General features: G+C 43.9%; 1 protein-coding gene across 3 annotated transcripts in view; it reads left to right on the plus strand.

Annotated features, from left to right (window-relative positions):
• LARGE1 (LARGE xylosyl- and glucuronyltransferase 1) overlaps positions 1-15,248 on the plus strand; it is a 438,357-nt gene that overhangs the window by 349,869 nt on the left and 73,240 nt on the right. For all 3 annotated transcript variants that reach the window (XR_016441840.1, XM_090043139.1, XM_090043138.1), the window contains exons 8-9: positions 11,049-11,161; positions 13,466-13,591. Coding sequence is in view for 2 of the 3 variants with exons in the window: in XM_090043139.1 (XP_089899265.1) it covers positions 11,049-11,161; positions 13,466-13,591 (239 nt within the window). In the remaining variant the exon portion in view is untranslated. The remainder of the gene's footprint in view (positions 1-11,048; positions 11,162-13,465; positions 13,592-15,248) is intronic.

A 15,248-nucleotide genomic window follows, 5' to 3' on the forward strand; every position in this document is an offset into this window, starting at 1 on the left:
GGCTGCTCCATTCTCTCTGACCTTCCTGAAATCTGCACATTCAGAACACTGTATCACAGGATGAGAGCTTAGCATGGGCTCCCATGAGATTTGGTGACCAGCAGGAACATGCCTTCTTTGGGCTGTCTTAGGTCTGCTGCTTTGTGGCTTCCCTTTCACGGAAGCTCTTCTCCAGCAGCCTTGAGAGCCTGCTATGGGACAGGGAAATCTGGGTGAGAGGGATCCCCTACCCTCCGTCAATGCTGACCTCGTGAAGGAACACCTTGAGAAGCTGGATACCTTCAAGTCAGCTGGCCCTGACAACCTGCACCCCAGGGTACTCAAGGAGCTGGCCAGCGTCATAGCCCAGCCCCTGGCACGGATCTTTGAAAACTCCTGGCGCTCTGGTGTAGTGCCCGAAGACTGGAAGAAGGCCAATGTGGTGGCGATCTTCAAGAAAGGGAGGAGAGTGGATCCGGCTAACTACAGGCCCATTAGCCTGACTTCTATCCTGGGGAAGATCTTAGAAAAGTTTATTAAGGAGGCCATCCTTGAGGGACTGGCCCAGGCTAACATTCTAAGGGACAGCCAGCACGGGTTTGTTGCGGGTAGGTCTTGTTTGACCAATCTCATTTCCTTCTATGACCAGGTGACCTATCACCTGGACAAGGGAGAAGAGATTGATGTCATATATCTTGACTTCAGAAAAGCTTTTGATCTGGTATCCCATGATCACCTCTTGGCCAAACTGGCCAGTTGTTGCCTTGGCTCCACCACGATCCGCTGGCTGGGAAATTGGCTTCGTGGTCGGACCCAGAAGGTTGTGATTGATGGCAGTCACTCATCGTGGTGCCCTGTGACCAGTGGGGTCCCTCAAGGCTCTGTCCTGGGACCCATACTGTTCAACATCTTCATTAACGATGTGGACATTGGAGTTAGGAGTGGACTGGCCAAGTTCGCCGATGACACCAAACTTTGGGGCAAAGCATCCACGCCAGAAGATAGGTGGGTGATCCAGGCTGACCTGGACAAGCTCAGCAAATGGGCAGACGAGAACCTCATGGTGTTTAACACCGAAAAATGCAAGGTTCTCCACCTTGGGAGGAAAAACCTGCAGCACCCTTAGAGGCTCGGCAGTGCTACGTTGGTTAGCACTACAGAAGAAAAAGACTTGGGGGTCATCATTGACCACAAGATGAACATGAGCCTGCAATGCGATGCTGCGGCTAGTAAAGCGACCAAAATGCTGGCGTGCATCCATAGATGCTTCTCGAGCAAATCCCGGGACGTCATTCTCCCCTTGTACTCGGCCTTGGTGAGGCCGCAGCTGGAGTACTGCGTCCAGTTTTGGGCTCCACAATTCAAAAAGGATGTGGAGAAGCTTGAGAGAGTCCAGAGGAGAGCCACGCGCATGATCAGAGGTCAGGAAAACAGATCTTACGATGACAGGCTGAGAGCCATGGGACTCTTTAGCCTGGAAAAGCGCAGGCTCAGGGGTGATCTGATGGCCACCTATAAGTTTATCAGGGGTGACCACCAGGATCTGGGGGAACATCTGTTCACCAGAGCGCCCCAAGGGATGACGAGGTCGAACGGTCACAAACTCCTGCAAGACCATTTCAGGCTGGACATAAGGAAGAATTTCTTTACTGTCCGAGCCCCCAAGGTCTGGAACAGTCTGCCAGCGGAGGTGGTTCAAGCGCCTACATTGAACACCTTCAAGAGCAAATTGGATGCTTATCTTGCTGGGATCCTATGACCCCAGCTGACTTCCTGCCCTTTGGGCAGGGGGCTGGACTCGATGATCTCCCGAGGTCCCTTCCAGCCCTAATGTCTATGAAATCTATGAAAAAGCAGGAATTTTTTCTTACAGATAAAGGGAACCTAAAACTAAGGTCATTTTAGAGGCATATAAATTTATTTTTAAATCTTTCAAAGGTTTAAGTAGAAGGAAGGAAGGATGAACAGATGGACAGGCAGATGGACTTGTACCATGAGCCAAAGGCATACTTGGATACCTTCTACAGCCTAAATTTGCTCAGGAAGAAATGGCAAATCATAAAAGAGAGGCAAAACAAAAGATAGACATGCTTTATTTCAGTAAGCAGTCATCAGGCAAGTGTCAACAAAGTGATTATAATGGGCGAAAAGGAACTGGGCTCCCGATGGAGTAGCTGTGATAAACTTGCTTCAGAATGCACTCCATCACCATCTCACTTTCCATATACACATCCACAATAGTAAGGTTATGTGTTCTGTCACTGTGCCCAGAGGGACATCCACTTTCAAATTCAAAATAGGTTTTTTGCTCTACCATGTTTTGAGAGACACATTCAAATGTGGAAGTGTTCTGTATTCTAAATTAATACATTACATGTTAAATGAAAATGTTCTTTAAGCATCTTATATTGTTAAAGTTTGTTCCAAAATACAGAGGACAGATGTGTGTGTATGTGTGTGTGTATGTACTGGCGTAGCTAAATAATACTTGAAATACAGTACAAATGTATTATGGTGCCAGTCCTCCCCTTATTACATGTTATAAACTACAATCATAAGCTGCTGTTTTTATTAGCCTACCATTCAACAACAGTATACAGTTTGAAATTATTTTAGTTTTAGACTGTTATGGACAAGAATTAGATGGCTGGTCTATATATCAAACCAAGAATTTTACCAACCCTCTCCTAATAGACTTATTTCATTTACTGATATCTAGTTGTGCATGGGCATCCTTAAGATGAGCAACTTTAGATGTTGTATGAATCTGAAAAAGAAAACCTGTTAAAAATCCTACTGGGAATAGCATCAGTAGCATAATTAGGGCTGGGGAACCATGGTACCAGACCTGGGTATTGACTTAGAGGCAGTGTAGAATAGAGGATCCTTAGGGAGTCTGTGCAGTGGTGGTGACAGGAGCAGCCAGATGTATGGGCGCTGGAAAGCTGCTGTGGCTGTAGTAGCAGCTGGGGGCGGGTAGACCCGTCCAGCCACTTTTATGGCCCCCACAGCTGCCACTTCACTCACTGTCACATTCCCTGCTACCCATTGCCAGTGTTGGGAGCAATTGGCACCATTTAGTGGTTGAGGTGGGCAGTGGGAATTGACTCAGTGGTGAGGGAAGCAGTAGCAACAACTGCAGTAGGGGGGAGCGCAGCAGTGCCTGGCTATTACAGGGGGGGGCACGAAGTCACCAGGTTTGGAAAACATTGTCACCAGTGCAAAACTACTTATACCTCTGAAGAGAGTTACAGTTATGCTTGGTATTTACATGTTACTGGGTAGTTTCTTAGGGAAGCTCAGCCTTAAATCTGATTTTCTTAGGTTTCTAACATACATATAAACTTATTATTAATATTTATTATTGATATTGTAACATTGCCTAGAGCAAGGATCTGCAACATTTTTGGTCAGAGTACCAAAATCACCCCAACCTCTACCCACGCCTCAACTTGGTATGCCAGAGATGGGGGAGCCACAAGGGGCTTGATCCTTATTGCTGGCAGTGGCTGCAGCACTCCGGGTGGTTAGCAGGGGAGGGGCAAGGGTGGTGCTGCCCCAGCCACCCTCCCGCCATGTGGTGTGCGTGCACTCACCACCACCACAAAGTTAGTACCAGGGCTCTGGAGCCCAGTGCAGCTGTTTGTAGCCTTGCAGCTGCCTGCCACAGCCAGTCTGGACTCTGGGCAGCTGAAACTGATGCGTGGAAGACTGCAAACAGCTGTGCCGGGCTCCACAGCCCCAGCACCAGCTCCATGGCAGTGACAGCTACCTACATGCCTCTGGGCGGATGGTGGGGGAGGAGCCACAGTTGTGCTGCCCCAGGCTGCTCCCTGACCATACATCCAGAGGTGTGTGCACAGCTGCTGCAGCCAGGGAACTGGTGCTGAGGCTGACTGCAGCTAGTCCAGCCTCTGGGCAACTGCTGGTGGAAGCTGCCCAGAGTCCAAGACAACTGTGGCATGCCGAGGAAAATGGTCTCGTGTGCCATGCTCTGGCACGTGTGCCAGAAGTTGCTGATCCCTGGCTTAGAGTCCCTGATCGGTGTTGTATGTAGCAATGTATGGGTAAATTCTGTGCGTGCAGAATTTGCTAGAGTGTGGCCCACATAAGTATTTGTCGTTTAACTGAATAATCTTCTGGTATGAATAGGTAGTAAACTTTCTGGTCTGGCTTAGTGGACTTTATCTCCAGTACTGGGATTATTCAGCTGCTGATCCTGCAAAGACTTAAGGGTGGGCACAAGTTTATGAACTATGAGGGTCTCATTGGTATCATCACCTTCTGGTAAACATGGAGGTGAGTCTGTGTTGCAGTTCCACACTGGTGTTCCCATCTATAAGCCATACTAGCTAAAAATCTCAGTGTAACCCATAATGAACCTCCACAGTGTTTCCAACATATTGCATTACTTCTCACTACATTCTAGCTGTGTGTGGTCTGGAGCCTGGGCTTTGCCATGCTTGTTATATATTGTAAAATCCCAAATGAGTGTTTAAAATTCATTCTTACTTTAAACTAGACATTTAGCATCTAGATACTTAGTAACACCCAAAAGATACCTGCATCTTTTGTGTATTATAATGTACCTACTTGCTTTTTAAACAATTTAGTGCTGCAACACACTAGGGATAAGCACCTTATAAAAACCTAAAATAGATTATTCAGAAGTGCTGTTCACATAATTGGGTATTGCCCAAACACTCACAAAAGCTTTTTATACTACCTGATAAAAACTAGCAGGGTTGTGCTTCCAGCAGAATGCAGCAGCTAAACTTTCTTTTCCAAATGCTGGGTATTTTTTTAACCTGCCATAAAATGGCCATTTTAATAAATGGATTAAATTTGAAGGGTTTCCTAGTTTTCACTATATCTCCTGTATATGACTCCATCCTTTGCTGAATGCAGCTTTGTAACTTCCAGCAGCAATGCTCCTCTGAATTTTAGGAACCCTTATGTTCCTTATGTTATAAGGAGAGCTGATCAAGAAATTCTGGCAGCAAAATTTTGATTTTTCCAATGGGAAAATTGATATTAAATGGTTTTGTTTTGGGGTCAGTTCAACCAAGATCAAAATATTTTGTTTGATTAAACAGACCTGACATCTCTTATGGGGACATAAGATTCCATGAGTCAATTCAGCAAAGCTGAAAAAGTGCAGGAATCTGTTTTTATTTTGTTTTTTAATGTCCGTTCCATGAAAAAAAAATTAACTTCGCTTTACAGATTTGAAAACAGTTGTTAAAATGTTTGCTTTTCCTGAAAGAAATGTATCTCCTCATTGTTTTGGCCAAAAGTATTCTCCAAACGCATTAATGTGTTCACTCTTCCTTTCCCTCTCTCCGGCCAACTAAAACTGGCATATTTGCTATTTGCTTAAAAAAAAAATCTCCAGCTTTACCCTAACCCTTCTTCATCAACTCAGTGCCTGTAGTGTTTCATGTAGCCCTAGTGGATACCCATTGCATGATGGGAGCAAATGAGCTTCTAAGGAGCAAATACTCTAGTTCTATGTAAATAGTCCTTAGTAATAAAGGAAGGAAGAGAAGCATGGAAATTATTAAACCATACAGGAATAGAAAGGTCCTTAAACAGAGTGCTTTTTTTAATGTTCTGCAAGTTGTTCACAGTTCTGTAATATTAACCCCGACTGTCTTTCACAGTCCAAAGCCAGAGTGGTTAATCAAAGCCCATTGGTGCCCCCCTTTTCTCTGTGCATTTATTCATTGCCAAATTCCTCACCCTTCTCCCCCCCCACTTCAGTCTGGGAATGTCAGATAGGAAAATGCTTCACTCTTATCCAAGGATGAAAAGCCCCAAAAATGGGGCCAGATGTTCATGAAAGATTCCTTTGACATATTTTTAATCTCTTCCTCCCCCATCACAGCAACTAAGGATAAGTCCCCATGCCCCATGACTTCCTGCTGTATGTCATCTTGAATCCAGCATGAGACTTCAGTCCATTTGGCTCTAGAGAAGGGCCCCCCCCCCCCGAGGCAAACATGTCACTCCCCCTCCCAAAAGATGGACACTTCTAAACCCTTTGCTTCTGTAGCACAGAGCCTTATGGGATGCTGTGGTGTTAATTTAGTATCCTTCTGGCAGTAGAAGGACTTTAAGCTTTGGATTCTAAGGAGAAGGCACTGATGTGGTTTTGCATCATTTTAAGAATTTCATACTCGCATGTTTTGCTGTTACACTAAATAATATTAATTAAATGAATTATATTAAATTCCCACCTCAGTGCATATCCCACTAACACTAATGAGTAAATATTTAAATCTTTCTATAAATATTGTCCTTCAGTGATTTTTATCGTAGCAGTAAATTACAGTTTTGCAGTGCAGGTCCTAAATGGTGATTTTAACAATGTGTTCAAACCAAACTTTTAAGTAAATTAGAGGAGAAATCTCTTATAAATTATTCTTGACACCATTGTGCTTAAAAACCGTGAATATGGTTCCTGTGCTATACTGTATCATAATTCATGTACATACTTTCTTCATTTGTTCCTGTAGCCAACCCCGCACTTCTGCCTCTCAGTTGCCACCGTGAAAGCCCTTCAGGACATCATCATCTCTTTATTTGTAACACCATAATTTACTGCCTAGTAGAAGAACTATAAGAGGCTGACTAAATGGAGAGTATTGCAAACATAAAGAACATTTTTCTCTCTTCCCTCTTCTGATCAAGCTTTTAAAGAATATTTATTTAGAGGCAACATTTTATAGTTGTTTTATGATTATGTGCACATATATTAAAAGTGTAAACCCCATTTTACCTGCCATAGTAGAGGGAACTGAATCTTCAATGATATTTTTACTTAATAAAGAGATTGTGTATAACCTCAGGTACCATACATTCTTAAAACAAAGTTGACAGTTCTTGCCATCTGGAAATAACCTGCAGAGGTATGGGAGCTATGTCACCTAATCTGCCTCTGCGGTGAAAGGAATATGTTTTATGTTGACCTAGAGTTTCAGCCAGTCCACAGTGACACTCTCAGGAAACAAATGCACACATATGCAAACTGCATATACATTTCAAGCTGTGCTTCCAGTCCAGGGCTGTTGAATGTGTTTAGAATAAAAGATTTGCTTATATTGGACAAAAAATTATTCAGCAAGAATAAGTTATGATATGTTCTTGTGGTGTGTCCATTCCTAGCCTAACCACTGGAAGCAGGAGGGGAAATTGCAAATGAAAGGGGATTCTTCCTTCAAAAAGCTCCTTCATACTTGGGAATCAGATGAGCAGGATTAGAGAATGGCACTGTCACAGAGCACACAGGTGCCCTGCTCCTTAGAGCAGGAACAGCTAGGGAGAGAGCCCTAGCAGTGAGTGGGGAGCCCAGCTGCTAGTTACCAGGGCAGCCAGGGTCACAGGTGCTGGTTGCTAGGGCAACCACTGGGGAGTCAGCTGACAGGAAGGGGCAGGGTCTGGTACATATAAACCCCAGGAGTGAGGCCAGGAGGGTAGTGCTCTGCTGGCAGCCATGGGAGAAGGAGCTCTGCCAGGGCAAGTGGAGTGGAGAAGCCTGATGGCCTGAGCAGCTCCTGTCTGCTGTTATGGGTGGAGAATTCCCTGGTAAGGATTGAATGAGACTTTTCGTTATGGCTCAGGGGCTTGATTTTTTTTTATTTGTAGTTTCATAAGTCCAGAGGACTGGGTGAGGCTATTAAGGGTTCGAGGAGGCCTCATAGGGGCTCCACGGTAGTGTGGGGACCCTGGTGCCAGAGAGGGCATGATATTTTTGGGGTGCAGTGACCCCAGCCCCAGGGTGAGGGGGTGGCAGAGTGCCAGGAAGGCACAGGACAAGACAGAGTGGTGGAAGCCCAGGGAGGTCAAGGAGAGGGCCAAATTACAACAGGGGCCAGGTCAAAACCACGTCGGTACCATCTGCGAAGCTTGGGCTGCGGTGTAGGGGAGGAAAAAGAGCCTCAGATAGTACCCCCTGGCATCAGGGCCAAAACAATTGGTAGCTTCCTGCTAATTACATCTATTAATTAATCAATTAAGATCAAGGCATGGCAGGAAAGTAGGCAGGCGGTTGGCCCATAACAGGAGGGTGGAGTCACCGATAGAAAGACTCTAGTAGAGGTACTCCTGTCACAGGCACCAAAATGTATCATAGGCCATACATTGCCAGGACTCTGTCTGTGCAATTCACAAGGCAGCACAAAGTTCAGTTCCTCAAATTGTAATCAAGTTCAAACACATATGATCTCTTCCTTATAATGTGGAATTAGGAATTCCTCAGCTCCTTGTCTATTTCTGAAAGTACTTACTTTTCAAATGTAATGTTTTACAACTTGGATTATCACAAAAGTATAAGGCAGAAGGCAGAGCCATGTGGCACCATAGAGACTAACATATTCAGAGAGGTATGAGCTTTTGTAAGTCATAGTTTCATAGTTACAGCTGACTTTGTCATATTGTATTAATGGACTTGCACAGGGTGGAAATACTCTTCAGGTCCATTCATAACATCTGACGAAGTAGGTTGTAACCTACAAAAGTTTCTGCCTTCTGAAACAGTCTGTATGGGCATTTTTAGATATGTGTGTGATGCAGTGCCAGGCATTTTTTAAAGTGCCCAGCACGGCATTGCGTCTATTTGTATAAACAGTGAAATGCGTGTCAGCACTGAGAAAATGGTGGCAGCACCCTTTTGAACTAAAACACATAGAAGGTGTTTTAGTTCAAAAGCTTACTGCCTCCATTGTCTTAGCGCTGATGTGTATTTTGCCACTTATGCAAATGCTGGGTGCATCCGCTTGCGGGCAAAGCGGACTCAATCAATTGAGGCTGGTCTGATGCAGCGCATCTCTGGTGCATCGTAGCACAAAAAGGTGCGTTTACAAATGCCTTTGCCACGCTGCCCTGCATTCTGCTAAACTTCACACTAACAAGGCTAATTACTTCTCTAGAGCTGGAGAGGTTGGGGATGGAAATTTCAAATAACCATCACCATATCCCCCACAACTGCAGGATTTCACCATCACTATTTGTTGTTTCTTTGGCTCGTTTCATTTTTTAAAAGCTCATGAAATGGGACTTCTCACATTTCCATTGGTAGATTATTTTAAAAATGTAAAAGGATTCCTAGGATTTTTTTTTTAATATTCAGCCCACGTTTTCTCTTCCTTAATTGCTTCCCACTATTTCTAGTTATATCCCATTGGACTCCCTTCAACATTTTTTCTCCTTGCTTTATTTTGCCCCATCAAATACACGTGTGCACTTATTATAGTCCCTCTGAGTTAACATTTAGATAAGCTAATTTTACAAGGCCTCCAGTTTAGTATCACTTGCATGTGTCATTAATATTCTGTTTACTCCCTCTTTCACTAATGAAGGTATAATATAAGACAGGACCTATCACTGATCCCACTAGACACCTCCTACCTACTTGGTATATCACTATTTATGAGCACTCTTTGTTCTTGGTCTTCAGCCATTTTTCTTTCACCATGGCAGCATTCTTATCTAAGTCTGGTAAAATATTTTATTTTCAAGTAAGGGCTTGTGAGTAACTAGATGAAAAGTCTTCTTTAATTCCAGCTCCATTACTTGTACAGCATTGCTTTCTTGTACATTTTGTAATTCTACCCAAAACCAATACTGAATATTAAGCAATCTAGAGGTTGCTTTCTGACCTGAGGATCCTTTTTTTCACCCCTTGCTTAACACCTGTTGCCACAGTGACAAGCACTCTACAAAGGGTAGATTTGGATCTGTCCGGACGAAGGTGATCTATTACTCACCAAAGTGTTCTCAGTGATTACACTAGGACTCCTCTTGTGAGCAGCTGCTTATTCAGATGAACATTGGATTCATAATCTAACTGTAAAACAGCGGTTCCCAAACTCTGACAGATTACACACCACCAGTTTAAAATGATGCAACATTAAGTGCCACCAGCAAATTTTTGCCATATAAAGTAATTATAAGAAATCTGTTAACACGTACCACTTAAAGGTGGTGGTACACATACCACAGATTGGGAACCACTGCCCTAAGCAGTGGCAACACATATGGGGTGCACGTGCACCCCCTGAAAGCACTGGTGCACCCCCTGTCAGGCTGCGCTCCCTGTTTAGGCAACAGGCAGGGGGGCAGGGGAGAGTGCTGGTCCCCCTCTGTGAGCACCGCCAGGAGAGTGGGGCTGCCAACAGAAGTGGCCACACCACTTCTGGAAGTGGTCACAGGGGGACCACCCCCTGTCAGTGCATTCATCTGCCAGGGGAACCCCCGCCCCCCAGTTGCTGACTGGTGTGGGCGGGGGAAGCACATGTCACCCATGGCCCTAAGTAATTTAAAAAAAAATACAAGGATCCAGATTCTGCTATACCTACTCTACATAATATTTTAGACTTTAAGAGTGAAGTCAATGGCAAAAGTCCTATTGACCACAGCAGGGCCAAGATTTCATCCCAGATATCTACCGATTTATGTCAATGGGTCTTTTTGTGGCATAAGCTGCTGTTCTTTGTAACAGCAGGAGCTAGGTAGATGAGCTGCCTTTTTCCTTTCTATTGGCTCTTGGATTATTCTCTACACTTTGAGTACAGCTGACATGCCACAGCCTCAAGAATTGATAGAAGTTTTGTCTTGGGGCCATAGTGAGGTCCTAAAACCTTACAGTGCTATATGCAACTCTGGTTTATTCCTGTCACCACGTGTTCCTCTCACCACCTACTCCCATGGTATTCTCTAGGTCCCTATTGAGTCTTGTCCTTCTTGGATCTTAAGTACTCTTTGGCAGAGAAGTCCTATGACACAATGAGGTACAAATCCTGAGAGGCCTACGGCACCATAGTAACATAATAGTATTTTTTTTTCCCCATCATAAATTGTTTTTCATTTAAGTTTAATTTTTGATGGTAGCCAGTGTCATAAAATGTTTTTCCCAATTTCAGTCAAACCCAGGGGCTGACAAATTAGCACAATAATGGCTCCCAGTCACTTGAAATTTGCTAACATTCTGGGTTTTAACTACAGTGGTCTTTGCCTTGAATGTTTCATTATGGCTTCTTCTCTTTCCCTGTATTGCATTATTCTACCAGGGGTTATCCTGCTACTTCTGGATAAGTTGCGAAAGATGAAATGGGAGCAGATGTGGAGACTCACAGCTGAAAGAGAGTTAATGAGCATGCTGTCCACCTCATTGGCTGACCAGGTGAGCAAGTAGTCTTGAAGAAACATTGCTTCTTGGATGTGGGATGGGAGGTGTTTATGTTGCATCCCATGCTCTCTTTATAAGCACACAGAACTTGGTGCACCATCATTGTGGGGGAGATTTTGAATGTAGGGCTAGAGATTTATCCACAGCACTGAAATTAGCACACTAAAATTTTTCATCTCCATTGATTTTTCAAAGGGATACAATTGGGCCCTTTTCCTTTTTACAGTTTCATTTCAGCCTATCTTTCTGTGAAACAAAAGGCTCCAGGCTTCTGAAGTCTGAAAATAACATTTCTTTCTCTATGGACTTTTTTATGGGTGATTCCAGTCCTGGCAGTTTCTAAATATTGCTATTGTCTGTACCACTGTAGCACCCTAAACTCAGTCATTAATGTAGTGGCCCTCACAACACCCATGTGAAATAGGGAAGTGCTATTATTCCTGTATTACAGAATGGGAAGCTGTGACTGAAAGATTTAAGAGTCTGATCTGAGCCTGATCCAAGATTTGTTAAAGTTTATGGGAAGACTCCCATTGGGGTAGCTTTTGAATTCGGTCTTAAGTGACTTACATAAGGTCACATGGAAAGTTTATAATGGGAAGTGAATCCAGATTGTATAAATCTTAATTTGGCACTTTAACTACTAGGGCATCCACATCCACACCATCTCCCACTGTGCCCCTACTTCAGGACAGAACAGAGGGTGCATCTACATGTGGTGATTTAAGGCACATTAGCCATTTTTAAGGCACGTTAAGGACGGAGATCTACATGTATGCACCCTTAATGTGCCTTAAAAATTACAATGTTAGGCTAATTGTGCCTAAATTTGATACCTGCATGAAGCAGGTATCAAATTTAGGCACAATTAGTTAAGGTGCCTTAAACATAGCATTAAGGCTCTTTAAGGCATTCATACATGTGACTGAGTGGGCTGGAGCACAGCCCACAGGATCCCGCACTGCTGCCAGGCACTGCCAAGAAGAAGCAGCAGCAGCAGGTGCTGTTCTGCAAGATGCAGGAGCTGGAGTGGCAGTACCAGCAGCAGCAGTCCCTGTCAGTGTGCAGGACTGCATTGCCCAGCCAGCAAACCAGTCCCGAGGCAGAGGCGCAGGGGAGCCACTAACAAAGGTCCTGCCCATGCTGGGCTGCCCCTCTTCCCCCGCAGGGAGTCGTGTGGGGAAGTGTTCCCTCTTTCCCTTCTACTTTGACAAGAACCCTTGCACCTCCTGCCCCCTCTGCCAACTTACTGCATACTGATAGGGATCACTGCTGCCAGAACCGCCACTCCACCTCCTGTGTCTGCACCCTGCAGAACACCACCAGCCACTTATTAGCGGTACCCAGCGGCAGCACAGGGCCCCATGGGCTCAACTCTGGCCGCCTTGTTGTCCAATGTTGAAGAGGCAGAAACATGGGGAGGAGGGTTAGAGCTGAGGCTGCGCCGGGCCCACCACATCCAGGGGGACTGGAGGCTCCCACCCCCTTGGCCTGCTCTGGGCTGCACTGCCTGGTTGCGCTGCTGCAGGCTTCCAGGAGCTGTCCGGGGTTCTGACCAGGGCAGGCTGCCCAGCGAGCCACATTAAGGCACCTGAAGGCCTCCATGTGTAGATATGTGCATTATTACATTAGGCTAAGGCGTGTCCACATGTAAACACAAGGATTATTACATTAGGCTAAGGTACATTAAGTTTAGGCATACATTTATTCACATGTAGATATACTCATTTATATGTTGTAAGTTGATTTGTAGAACTGTTTTACATATGTTTCCTTGAAACATCTACAACTACAGATGGCACAACAGAGTAATGACTAATGGTACTACAGAGTAATAACTAATACTCCAATACTTCTTTGTTCTTAAAGAAGGGTAAGTGCCCAGATTGCTCTTTTTTCTTTGTTGAAACTTGTTGTACTTACTGTAACAGCAGACATCTCACCATCTACCATGTATAACTGTCCAGGGTAGGGGGAACAAACACACTATTATTTTTCCAGTGGTACAAAATACGTTTTTACAATCCAACAGCAATCTGCTAGTTGTCTGTGTTAAGACAAGCTCTTCCCCTGGTCTAGTGTGACCTGCCCTCAGGGTGACAGCGCTTTTAACCAAAGCAGAATTTTGAAGATAGGTTTTGTGGAGCTGACATCTAATGTAATAACACACTATTTTCCCTGTCTCCAGCAAAAGGAAAGCAGGATGAAGTCAATCAGTTCAGAGGAATATATGCACCTGTCTCTGATAATGATGTGCCTGATTTATTTTTTCTGCTTTTTGGGGGTGTTTTTTGCTAGGATATCTTCAATGCAGTCATCAAACAGAACCCCTTCCTCGTCTACCAGCTTCCATGTTTCTGGAATGTACAGCTGTCTGATCATACCCGTTCTGAGCAGTGCTACAGAGATGTGTCTGACCTAAAGGTAAGCTTAACAGAAGCTGCAAGCCCATGGCTTGGATATTGGTTGTGTTTGGGGAGATGATGTGGAAATTTCACAATGGCAGAAGTAAAAGGTACATCCTTAAACAAGAGAAAGCAGATGCAAGTGTTACACTTGTTCTTTGTAGAGTACAAGCGAAGGTCAGAAAAGGAAAGAAACGAGGGCTAGGTACAGACATTCGAAAAGCCAAAGGTAGAATCAATCTAAATTATGTGTGGGTCTTTTTTTTTTCTGTAAACAGTGTAGTTTAAATTGGTAGTGAACAGAACACACATTTGCCTAAGGGGGCGGAATCTTAGACTGCGTTCTGCCATTTTTAAACCAGTCTGTGTGCATCAAACTTCTGTTCTGTTACAGGTATAGACCAGTATCCAATCACTTATGCCAGTAAACCAGGAAAAGTGTAATGTTTGTACCTGGCGTGTGTGTGTTGAACCTTTTGGTAGTCATGACAGCAAAAGATTGAGAACACTTCCTAGAGGTAATCTGGTTGCACTCAGATGAGGCACTTCCCCCTCTTTTAAATCCTGTATGTCTCTACCAAGGCACTTCTTTCTGAACTGCTACCCTGCTGCTGTTCCAGTTCTTGACTACTCCTGAACAAGCAATGACAGTACCCCTTGTATTTTGATCAAGAAGAAAGAGTTTTTAAACAGAGTTGATTTATAAAGAAATTTTGACAAAGAGGACCAAAAGAATGGTGTAACTCTGAACCAAATTGCCATGATGTACAATGATCCAAAATCAAAGGGACTGTATGTAGTCCTTATTCAGCTTTAACTAACTCTATACTCTAACACACTTCCACTGATAACACAGGGGCTTTTCTTGAGAGAGGACTTAGTAGAAACCAAGTAAAGACCATTGGTTTTAATGCAAAACATGTAGACCTATACCAATATAGTTTCAAGTAACCTGTATTTTAAGACACAGTGCAGAAGAGCTAATTGATATCAAGTTAACAGGAACAAGATTTTGGCCCCACTATAGTCAAATAGAAGTTTCATTGACTTCAGTGGGACCAAGATTTCACTGCAGGTTATTTAGAAGTATAACACCTTCTAGGTCACATTACAAATTGTTTGCTGGCTGAAGGAAGAGGAAGACAATTAAAAAGACAATACATATTAGGACCCTATGACTGACCCTATATGGCAGGGCTGGCCAACTTGCAGCTCTGGAGCCACATGTGGCTCTTCAGAAGTTAATATGCATCTCCTTGAATCTCAGCACAAGCACACAGTAACCAGCTTCCAATTGGGCTCATTCTGATTGGAAGCTGGTCACCATGTGCTTGTGCAAAGTTTCAAGGAGGTGCATATTAACTTCTGAAGAGCCACATGTGGCTCTGGAGCCACAGGCTGGGCACCCCTGCTATAGGGGCAGAAGTCTAAAATAAAGCAAGGAAGGAAAAGTACAGCAGATGCAACATAGTAAATGAGGACTATTAGACTGCTCGGTGAATGATCATAAATTAGTTTCTAATTGTAGTCTCTATGTTTTAAAGCTTTTAATGAGTTCTGTAGTGTTTGATGCATTAGAAAAGAGGTTGGATGGTTTTAAACAACTACAGCAAACTAAAATTAGTTATGCAGTAGTAAGTTTGAAATGTTAGACTAAAATTTGCATGCAGGATATC

Source organism: Crocodylus siamensis, chromosome 4, assembly GCF_052110815.1.
Source record: "Crocodylus siamensis isolate JL-2025a chromosome 4, ASM5211081v1, whole genome shotgun sequence".
In the NCBI taxonomy this organism is placed as follows: Eukaryota; Metazoa; Chordata; order Crocodylia; family Crocodylidae; genus Crocodylus; species Crocodylus siamensis.